The sequence below is a fragment of the Rutidosis leptorrhynchoides genome, chromosome 4, assembly GCF_046630445.1.
Source record: "Rutidosis leptorrhynchoides isolate AG116_Rl617_1_P2 chromosome 4, CSIRO_AGI_Rlap_v1, whole genome shotgun sequence".
Classification (NCBI taxonomy): domain Eukaryota; kingdom Viridiplantae; phylum Streptophyta; class Magnoliopsida; order Asterales; family Asteraceae; genus Rutidosis; species Rutidosis leptorrhynchoides.
The window spans coordinates 423,961,915-423,973,979 of NC_092336.1; the positions used below are offsets into that span (position 1 = coordinate 423,961,915).

Below are 12,065 nucleotides of genomic sequence, written 5' to 3' on the forward strand. Positions count from 1 at the left end.
TTATGATATAACTCATACGAAATGAAATGCATAATAATGCTATAGCAAAAGGGTCGGGTTGTAGACTAGACTCTAACGCACCCTAAAAACCACGCGTTGACCACATTAAGACCACCTAGTTCCCTACAACCAGAGCTCTGATACCAAATGTGATGGCCCCGTCAAAACAACTTAACGGCTCCGTCACTTGGTCCCACAGCTTGATCGAACTTAAATGAATTTAATAAATAACATTGCATTCTTTTATTTCAAAAGTTTCCCAAAAAGAAAACATACCAAAATATGTAGTTTTAATAACCCAACATATCAATAATCAAAGTTGACATAAAACATTGTCAACAAAACCCACAAGTTTAAATTATTCAAAAACAGAATGCAAGTTCAATGTTTTATAAATGTTTCATAAAATCTGCCCAAATGCAATGTAGACTCTTCTAACACAGCGGAAGCATCAAATAAACTCAAGTACCTGTGAAAACATGCGAGTAAACAGTCAACAAAAATGTTGAGTGAATTATAGGTTTAAATAATTGAATAAACTTTAGACCACAAGATTTAAAATGTTAGAAAACATAAATCATTATTTCATTATCAATGAGTCACCTGGTAACCACTTAACCATTTATTTACCCTTGCCAAACACAATAAATAATATACACCGAACAGTGTATCTACAACAAAATACGAAGTACTAAACATTCCGATTATAAATTGCTAGCGCGACTAGCTCGAAATGGGGTTGTCAAACCCGATAGATCTATCCGTAGGATTCGCGTTCAGCAGTAGAAACCAGTGATTACAGTTACCAGACTAGGGAATATTTTGTTCAACTCATAACGAATAATTTAAATTTAATTGTCACTTGTGTCTAAACGTAAAAATAAAATGCATGTAATCACATCCCAAAAAGATACTTTGAAAAGTATATAAAAACGGGACTATAACTCACCTTAATAGCAAACGAAGTAACCACATAAATAAGTGAACAGCAAACGAAGTATAGTGATCAGGAATGATCACAACGCCGACCTATAAATAGAGCAGGTCGATATAAATAACTAACTTAGGTCAGGTCTTAGTATGATAGCTATTGTACATGTTGCAAGTAGACATAGAACAATACTCAACATGCATCGGTTTGATCAGAACAGCGTACGGACACACACTTTCTATTTTTAGAAAGTTTTTAAGTTAGAAAAGTTTCCTTAATTAGAAAGTCAACAAAGTCAACTGAAAGTCAAAGTCAACCGAAAGTCAACTCAAAAGTCAACCTTGGTCAAACATAGTCAACATTAATTTTAAAAGTGTAAGTTATAATAATAATATAAGTTATAATGTTATTTAAAGTTAAATATGTATAATTATGTTATAACATAAGTTTAATTAAATCAAAATGAATTATTAAAGTTAACATAAGTTTAAATGATATAATTAATTTAACATAAGTATTTAATTAATTAATTAAATATTAGTCATAATATAAGTATTATTAATTAATAATAAATTTTAATCATATCATAAGTATTATTAATTAATAATGAATTATTAATCATATCATAAGTTTCTAATTATAATTATTAAATCATAAGTATTTAATAATTAAATTATAATTAAATAATAACTAAGTCTTATAATAATTAAGTAATTAATTAATCCTTATTATAAGTCTTATTATAATAATTTCATAATATAAGTTTAATACTTACCATAGTATTTTTCATTAATAATAAAAGTATTATTAATCATAAGTTTAATTAAAAGTTTAATTAAATCATAAGTAATTAAATAATGATATAATAAATATATATCATAAGTCTTAAATTATAATAATTGCTTTTTATATCATAAGTAATTTAATAATAATGAAAATCACTATTTATATCATAAGTTTTAATAATTAACCATAAGTTTTAAATCAAAATTTCATCGGGTCATATCTTGAGCCCCGGGTGTCGGTTTTCGGCGCGCCTTATATATATCTCCGCCTAATCAAACCACCCGACATATTGCCTATAAAGGAAATGGATAAAATGGAGAAACTATTATGATTATACATAAAGGAAATTGTTTCAAGGCATGGAATACCTATTTCCATTATATCCGATCGTGATAGTAGATTTACATCAAAGTTTTGGCAATCACTACAGGAGGTCCTGGGAACTCGTTTGGATATGAGCACCGCATATCATTCACAAACTGACGGGCAGAGTGAAAGAACAATTCAGACTCTTGAAGACATGCTTAGGGAATGTGTGATCGATTTTGGAAACGGATGGGATAAATATATACCATTAGCAGAATTCTCATATAATAATAGTTATCATGCGAGTATTAAAGTTGCACCATTCGAAGCACTGTATGGAAGGAAGTGTAGATCCCCTATCTGTTGGAATGAAGTAGGAGATCGACAATTAACTGGTCCCGAGATCATACACGAAACGACTGAGAAGATAGTACAAATCAAGGAGAGATTGAAAACAGCCCGTAGTCACCAAAAGAGCTACGCCGATGTCCGAAGGAAACCATTAGAGTTTCAGATCGGTGACATGGTTATGCTAAAGGTGTCACCTTGAAACGGTGTAATACGTTTTGGAAAAAGGGGTAAACTGAACCCAAGGTATGTAGGCCCATTCAAGATCATCGAACGCATTGGACCGGTAGCTTATCGACTCGAGTTACCGCAACAACTCGCCGGAGTACATGATACATTTCACGTCTCAAACCTTAAGAAATGTCTTGCAAATGAAGATCTCACCATTCCTCTTGAAGAAATCCAAGTCGACGAGAAACTACAATTCATAGAAGAACCAGTCGAAATCAAGGACCGTGAAGTTAAACGGCTCCAGCAGAGCAACATACCAATCGTTAAGGTTCGTTGGAATGCTCGAAGGGGTCCCGAGTTTACTTGGGAATGAGAGGATCAGATGAAACAAAAGTACCCACATTTGTTTCCCGAGAACGCAAAATAGGTACAACTTTAAAATTTCGAGACGAAATTTATTTAACGGGTAGGTACTGTAACGACCCGGATTTTTCCGATCGTTTTATACTTATGAGATTAATATTTACATAAATTAAACCTTACCAACATGATAAGAAATCTAAATTGTTGAGACTTATTTTTTTTTGAAAAGAGTTTTACACAACGTTTGACCATCCAATTTGACCGATGATATCACGAATTATATAACATACGATAATTATACGTTTGTGTATATATATATATATATATATATTTATATATATTTAACATGATCTAAGGATGGTTTAACATCTCATTGTGTACTAATAACAATGAGTTATAAGTATATTTTGAAACTACTAACTTAAGTTTTCAAAACGATAACTATACGTAACGTTCTTTGACATAAATACTTAAAACTTATAATGCTTATACATGTATTGTATAGATATGTATTTAATCACTTTTAAAGGGCTTTTATACATAAAATAATATAAGTATATTTACAAAAGATAGTTATATTTGAATTCTAGTTCCGTTTTCTCAAGATTTCTACAAGTATATCTAGAGTATATGTACCCGTATCATACCCAGCTTCTATACGTATTTACTATTAGTATATACATATCAAATCAACATCCTAATCACCTTTAATACTGCCTAGATAAGAGGTAATTAGAATTTGGAAGTTAGTTGACTAATTACACAAGATTACAACACAAAATTTTGTTCTTGTTCCCCATTAAATCACGCCATCACCACCATATATACACCATCCATCTTCAATTTTTACTACCTATTTCTCTAACCAAAAATACACTCTTAGGAACCTTAAGTGTTCTTCACAATCTCAGCAAATAACCATGAAGATCTAGCTTCAAAAATAAGCCTTAATCATCATAATAAATTCCTTACAAGAACACTTCAATAATCCTTCCAAGAATACAAGTTTACTTCCAATCTTTCAATCCCACTCCACCACTCTTTTGGTTCCAGGATTTTTCTTATATTTTTCAGTAACTTTGTCCAAGTAACTTGAGATAGTAACCTTGTTCATAATCTTATTCGATTCATATTTATATAGCTATCTTATTTTGTGTTGTAAAATTTTAACAACAAGAACATAGTTTGAATGATTTCAAACTTGTTCGCAAACTAAATAGATCCTTCTAACTTAAATTTTAAAACACTTCAAGACCTGTAATATATCATAATGATATGCTAACTTAACAAGATACAACTTGTTTTTACAAAGAACACCTTAAAACTGAATCTACGTCGTTGGAGCGCAACCGGGGGCTGTTTTGGGTTGGATAATTAAAAACTATTTTAAACATTAAATTGGAAGTTCATATCTTGGAAAAATGATATTTCTTATGAATATGTTAACACATAAAAATTTCATGGTTTAACTCAAAGTGTAAATATTTTTATCTAAATATTGTTTTTATGACAAAAAATGATTACTTTCATAAGATTCACCTAAAGTTTGAACTATAACCTGTGATTCTGAATGTAAACCAAGGTATTTACAGTTCATATTCTTAAAATTTTACTCGATCCAAGGAAGTGGCAAGTTGAACCAACAAAAACGGAGTTGTAATGAAGAAACTACGACTAAAACAAGATTGGGTATCCGAAGCTAGTTTAGCTACGAAAATATTTGGAGAAAAAGTAAATTAATCATATCTTTTCTAATTAATATGATATTTTATATATAATTACTTATGATTTGATTTTATATATTTCAGGACCACCGGTAAACAACACGAGAAGATTAATCATAAGACCTCATGATTGTACGCAACACGTCATTTGACAACACGGTACTTTATGTACGCAACACGTCATTTGACAACATGGTACCATGGGTCGAGATTAATTCTGATCAATACGAATACGATGGGGTCTTTATTTATTTTATTGAGCAACTAATTGTGGACCACTAACATCAGACTGCTAACTACGGACTAAGAAAATATAAAAAGTATTATAAGTATATATATATATATATATATATATATATATATATATATATATATATATATATATATATATATATATATATATATATATATATATATGTAACGATTACTTGAAAAGAAAATATGTTGATATATTATATATATGGTTAGGTTCGTGATATCTATCGGAGACCAAGTCGAGTTAAATACCTTCAAGGCAAAAGTGAGTATATAGTCCCACTTTTAAACTCTAAATATTTCGGGATGAGAATACATGCATTTTATGATTTACGTTATGGACACAAGTGATTAAAAATATATATTCTACGTTGAGTTGTACCACTGGCATATCTCCCTGTAACTTGGTAACTACTACTTACATGCGGTATTGTAAACGCGAATCCTGTTGATAGATCTATCGGGCCTGACAACCCCAACCGGACTGGACGACCAGTATTCAACGGTTGCACAGTACTTCATTTTGGTGACTACACTTGGTACGGTGTAGTAAGATTTCATAATAAAGGGAATATGCGACGTTGATTAAATGTTAAGTATGGTTATCAAGTGCTCAACAACTTAGAATATTTTTATTAAAACATTTATATATAAAATCTTGTGGTCTATATTTATAACGCTGTCGGCATTAAACCTATATCTCACCAACTTTATGTTGACGTTTTAAGCATATTTATTCTCAGGTGATAACTAAAAGCTTCTGCTGTATCATGTTGAATTTAAGCAAGATCTGGAGTATGCATATTTGTGTCAAAAATAAAACTGCATATCGGAGGATTTGTAATGTAAAATATGTTGGAAATCGTATTGTTATCATCACATGTAAAGTTTGTAAGGCTAAGATTATCGCTAAACGATAATCATTATTGTGTTGTTTAAACCTTGTATTCTAAATAAAAGTTGTGGTTTGTATTGTAAAAACGAATCAGTTTTCTTTGAAAAATGTCGCATATAGAGGTCAATACCTCGAGATGAAATCATATGTTATTATATTTGTCCTTATGGTTTAGGACGGGTTATGACATGTGGTATCAGAGCGTTGGTCTTAGAGAACCAGAAAATTTGCATTAGTGTGTCTTATCGAGTTTGTTAGGATGCATTAGTGAGTCTGGACTTTGACCGTGTTTGATTTCAAAAACTATTGCTTATCCTTGTTGGTTAAAAATTAATATGTAAATATTATGTGGTACTAACGTGCTAGTTGTTATGTGATAGATGTCTGGCTTAGAACTTGTTATCACATTCAGCGACTCTGAACCAGAATCTTCAGATGGTGTTCCAGTCATTAACCTATCCGATGATGAAAACGACACCTTTGGGGAAGACTCAGAATTTTCGGATGAATCAATTGAAGAGGAACCGGAAAGTGATCCTGAGGAGGAAGAAATACAGGAAATTACGAAAGACAAGTTCGAAAGAGGAAAGAAACGAAAGGCTACTGAAAGGACTAAAAATCTCGCGTGTTTTAGTATTTTTTAATTTTATTTAATTAATATTAATGACATCATCAAGATGGTTTAGATTTTTTTCTTTTTGTTTTTAATGTTTTTAATGAAGGAAAAAGCTTATTTATGATGTCATCATTTTATGATTTTAATAGAAACTATGAAAACTGTGGTTTGTTGTGAGGGTTTTGAAATCATATTTAGGGTTGATTGATTTTGGTTAGAGTTCAAGAGAAATGAAGAGAACTCGACAGTCATTTTAAATTAGGGTTACATTTTAGACAATATAAATACGGGTTAAGAGAAAAATAACAGTTTTTCATTGTATTAATTTTTTTTACAATTTTATTTAATTAATGTTAATGACATCATCAAGATGGCTTAGATTTTTTTATTTTTAATTTTTTTTAATGAAGGAAAAAATTTATTTATGATGTCACCATTTTAGTATTTTAATAGAAGCTATAGATATATTATATTAAATGAAAATTATTATTATATTAGTATTGTTATATTGTTATTAGTGAAAACAACTTATCCCATATCTTTCAACTATCGCATGACATAGTTGACCATAAATGTTGTTTAAACCAAAAAATTGGACTACGACGTTTTGAAGTGAACGACAAATTTTAAAGTGTGAAAGAACAAAAAATCTCGAGTGTTTTAGTATTTTTTTTAATTTAATTTTATTTAATTAATATTAATGACATCATTAAGATGGTTTGGATTTTTTTCTTTTTATTTTTAATTTTTTTAATGAACGAAAAAACTTATTTATGATGTCATTATTTTAGGATTTTATTAGAAACTATAGATATAGATTAATTATAATTTTTTTATTTTAATAACTAAAAAATGAGACGTGTAGAAAGTTCAATTCAATGTATGGCCATGTTAAACGAAGACCAATAGAAAATAAGTCCATTCCTTATCACATATAGCCGATTCGCTTTTCGTTAAGTAATTACGGAGTATTATTCTCTTCTCAAAATCTCTGTCACCGCACATATTGACCAATCGAGTTTTCTTTATCTTTTTTTTTTTTTATCAATAGTCAATAGCAAATATTAAATCATGAAATAAAATAGACGATTTATTTCTTCAATAGATACATTCATCTTCCTTTTAGCATATTTCAAATATACGTCTTTGAAAGTTTCAAAATTAATTAATTAAAATTATTTAAAATTATTTAATTATAATAATTAAAATAATTATTAATAAGATTTAATAATAATAATTAATTAATAAGATTTAATTTTAGTTCAAAATTATTTATATTAATGACATCATCCAGCATGCTTAAATTTTTTTCTTTTATTTTTTGGTTTTTTTTAATAAAAGAATTAACTCAATAATGACATTATCATTATAGGATTTTAATAGATATACTAGTGAAATGACCCGTGGAACCATGAGTTTGTTTAAATGAAACAGTTTAATGATATGTTTTAGGTATTAACTGAACGTAATTACTAAAATCATTTAGTTTAATGACCCGTAGAACCATAAATTCCGACTAAAAAACTCGTCAGCTGAACATTTCATCTGACGAGCTTAAACGTTTAGACTCGCGAGCTTAAACGAGCTCGATATCTGAAGCTCGAGCTCGTTTATCAAACGAGCCCTAACCTAGGCTCGAACTCGGACTCGAGCTCGTTTAGGTTCGACTCGAATCGAGTATTTAACGAGCCGTGCTCGAATAGCATACGAGTAGCTTGGCTCGTTTACAGCCTAATTACAGTAAGACATGACACAATTCAATTAATATATACATCCAAAGTTCATTTTTCCTTATAGTGTAATGAGCAATATATGGCCATTAGACGAGACGATGACCATAAAACAATTGCATAACGAAGTATGCTCCGTATAATAATTTATTATATATAAGTTGTTACACAGTCACAAATAATTTTTTTTGTTCAATATAAGCTGTCAAACACAGCAAGAAACTAACATAAAACATAAAAAAAAAAAAAAAAAAAAAAAAACTTGCGGGGCATAGCCCAATGGTTCTCCTCATGTACTTTGTGTCATGAGAGAGAGAGGTCATGCGTTCGATCCTTAGGGATGACATGATTTTTTTTAAACAATTGAACACCAATAATCAGGGGCGTAACTTAGTGTATCACAAAAGGGGTATCCACCCCTCTTGGATTTAACGGGAAAAATTTTTTTACACTAAAAAATATTTTTTTACCAAAAGTAAGGTTTTTTTTATTGTTTACCTTGCTGACAATAAAAAATTTATTAAATTTTTACAATCGCTCCATCTATATCCGGGTTTAAGTTTTGCCACTGTCAATAATTGTGGTATATATTGACCATATAGGAAGGTTTTACCGGATTCGCTCACGGATATCTACCCGGACCACTGTCCGAATAAATATGTTCCCAGGTACCGTTTATCGGGTTCAGATTTTCGTTCGAATGTATGTGTTACGTGAAAATAATGAGAGTCGTTGAAATATATATTGTGAAAAAAATCGCCTTAAGCATGGAAATAAGTTGTCACACACTCACACACATACTCCGTATGATGTTTTTGTCCAATTATCAAAGAAGAGTGGTCAAAGTCAAGGTACCACCCAACCGGTTTTCTTGTCCAAACAAACGTTGACCTGAACCCGGTTCATCACTATCACCCCCAATATCAATTCACCTAAAAACCTCATTCACTATTTCTCGATCCTCAATTGATTAATCACATCGTTCAATCCAACCGACAACCAAACAGCTCAAGTTTTTCTTTAATTCAGATCTAATCATTTTTATTTACAAAATCATAATTTTGTGGTTGTTTTCGAAGAATTAGGGTTTGAAGTGCATCATTGTTTAATGATGCCTTCACTCAGATTCTTCTTCACACTCATATTTAATTCATCGTGTTCTCATCGTTTGAAACCTCGTGTTGAAAAAGGTGATCGTCGTGGTAATCTTAGTTAACACTCACTCTATCATTATTCGTCCTTTTTTCTTATTTTTTCAGTCTAATTAGCATCTTTTGATTCTCTGAGTGTAATATCAGTTTTCTCTACACCGTTTTTTTATTTCGTTTTTATCGTTCGTATAAGTCGGAGCTGATTGCATCATCGAGTGGTGAAAACAAGCTGGTCTATTCAACGAATCAGGTATATATACCTTTTTATATATTATTACAGTGTGTATAACTATATACACACACAGATTAATCTATGTTATCCATTGAATGAGTGTATGATAAGCGGATAATAGTATATATATTGAATTTGTGATAGAGTTATGCTTCATGTGTGTATAATGTGGATTTATAGTTTATGTGGCAGAAATAGTTCTTGTTCAGTTTTATTATGCATAAGTGTGTTTTAATAAGATTATGTTATGCGCACCTCATCTATTAACAAGTTCGTCGCAGAGTTTGTTGTTGTTCGATACAGCGGTGGTGTTTTTTGAGATCTGTAACATTAACAAATTCTATCATAATGTGACGTTTATTCTGTTGCTGTTATGTTATGTGTTCCTTGTTTGTCAACAAAATTTCGTGATATGCAGGCTTTGTGGTTGTGCATAAATGTGTTTTTGGGCAATAATTTATTTGTGAGTTTTTACATTTAGTCGTAAAATGTTTATCTACAATAGAATTGGCTTATCTTAAAAGTAAGCAGATAACGATGTTTGCAATATGCAGGGGAGTTAAGTTTGTTTTGTTTTGTTTTTCTCCTTTTTGTTTATTTGTTAATGTGATGTTTACATGTAGTTTTGAAGCTTTGATTTTTTAATGCCTAATTTGGGTATCCTATAATATCGTTCCTTATTATTTGCTTTATCTTATTATTTATGATAACGCGCTTGCTGCTCGCTCGCTGTCTACTAAATGAGCCAACTGCATTAACATAATTTATTCATTCTCACCATTTTATATAATCGTGGATCCACCTTTTTTTCACTTTCTCTTGCAGCAGCCAATTGACAAAAATGGACGTTGATGTGTTGGCCTCTATTGATGCAAACAAATGTCATGGATTGTGTACGTACACACTCAAATCTACCAATTCAGGCATTGGAGATCTTTCTACCAATGAGCTCTGTAATGATGAAACTGAGTATCCGAATATCGAAGAGGACAATGATAGTGCTATAAGCTTCGTACCACCCTGCAGGAATAACGATTTTCAGAAGAAAAACAAAGCTATTGATACTTGTTTTAACAGCTGTCAGACATCATCATCCTCTACTATACAATGTACTGAAATTGCAGTTGATGCTGATGCTACAGAAAACAAAGATTTCACACCTCATGACAACATTAAACCTCTGCCTGTAAGCATTGTCTGTTAAACACCTCGTCTGAGTTTATGGCATACATATAATATTTGTTCTATTGTTGTCCCGTCATACTTTGTTTCCCACAGCTTGTATCGGCCATGAAAGGTAGCCGAGAGAAACGAGGAATAACTCCACCTCAAAAGCTGACTGTGAAGTGGGACCCAGATGTCTATGATCCGATTCCAAGCTCCGTTTCTCATGTGGTAACAAAAAACAAACCTCAAAAGCAGAGTAAGAAGAATTCGAGGTCCAAGCAGAAGACTGGAAGCAAGTCATCACATAGAAATCGATCCAAAAACAAGTTTTCCGGAAAAGGAGGAGGTGGTTAAGTTACAAAATTCAACCAACTTTCATGAAAGGTGCACCTCTTAAGCTTTTGTTAGTAGAAAAGGTAACTCATCTTGCTATTAATATTGTAAATAAATAAAACGAATGAACTTATTTTTGATTCGTGTGGAAGCTTGGTTTCGGGGTTGCATGAGGTTTCTATATGGGATTTTTAGCATAAGTATAGGTTTAGAGGTGTTTTTGAAGAAACCAGTATTAAGATGCTTGTTGTTAGATGTTTGGGTCTTAACGGGGCAAGATAAGTTTGATGGCTTCATTGTATAAGCTTCAAACTTCCCCAGTTGCAGTTTCTAGTGTGAATTTTCATCGATTTGGGCAACATGGATGTGTAACAAAAAGTATTAATGAGTTTTGGTGAAGAGCTCAAGAAAGTATGGATGTTCTAGTACAAATCCTTTGTTCCCATGTGGTTACTGCAAATTACGTACTAGGTATGTATAGAGATAATTGCTTTGCAAATTCTCTGGAGCTTTGATAATTGTTATTTTGCGTTAAACCAGAATGACCTTGATATTTTTACTGTCAATATTTTGAGTTATACTAGAAAAATCGTATTAAACTCTGATAAAATTTAGTAAAATTTTTTATTCTGTCAATTATCGAGATTAATTAAACAAGATAACCGGACGTGTACAAATAACCCCTCAAAAATTGGCTCTGAATTAAGAAGATTCTTTTTCTTTTCTACACTTCATTCTGGATCTTAGACATTAAACAAACCCATTAAAATCTCAGATACATTGCAAACTCATCTACATTTTTAACCTGCGATTTTAGTAGACTTTATAACATCAGACATCTTCAAATCATCTATATGGAACCGTTCAAAGCGAAAAAATAAGGAATTTCTCGGAATTCGCTAAAGCTATTTGAGTATGTTCTCTTTTGTGCTACCTTGAGCGGTTGCCGTGTTGTTGGAATCAAATGGTTCTTAATCTTTCGTCTTCGCATTCACTTAGCACCCTCTTAGTTTTGATCTCTTGTTCGAATTTTATTTTGTGTGTACGGTTGTTTATT

The 12,065-nt window shown here is 31.2% G+C and overlaps 1 protein-coding gene across 1 annotated transcript; it reads left to right on the top strand.

Moving 5' to 3' along the window:
• Positions 1-10,312: 10,312 nt before the first annotated feature.
• On the top strand, positions 10,313-11,605 carry LOC139844241 (uncharacterized). The gene is made up of 2 exons (XM_071834462.1): positions 10,313-10,694; positions 10,787-11,605. The coding sequence occupies exons 1-2, from the start codon at positions 10,350-10,352 to the stop codon at positions 11,027-11,029; spliced, it is 588 nt and encodes a 195-aa protein (XP_071690563.1). The 5' UTR covers positions 10,313-10,349; the 3' UTR covers positions 11,030-11,605.
• Positions 11,606-12,065: the final 460 nt, after the last annotated feature.

Coding starts and splice junctions, on each gene's coding strand:
- LOC139844241 (XM_071834462.1), top strand. CDS start 10,350: ATGGACGTTGATGTGTTGGCCTCTATTGATGCAAACAAATGTCATGGA. Junction 10,695..10,786: donor ACAACATTAAACCTCTGCCT/GTAAGCATTGTC, acceptor TGTTTCCCACAG/CTTGTATCGGCCATGAAAGG.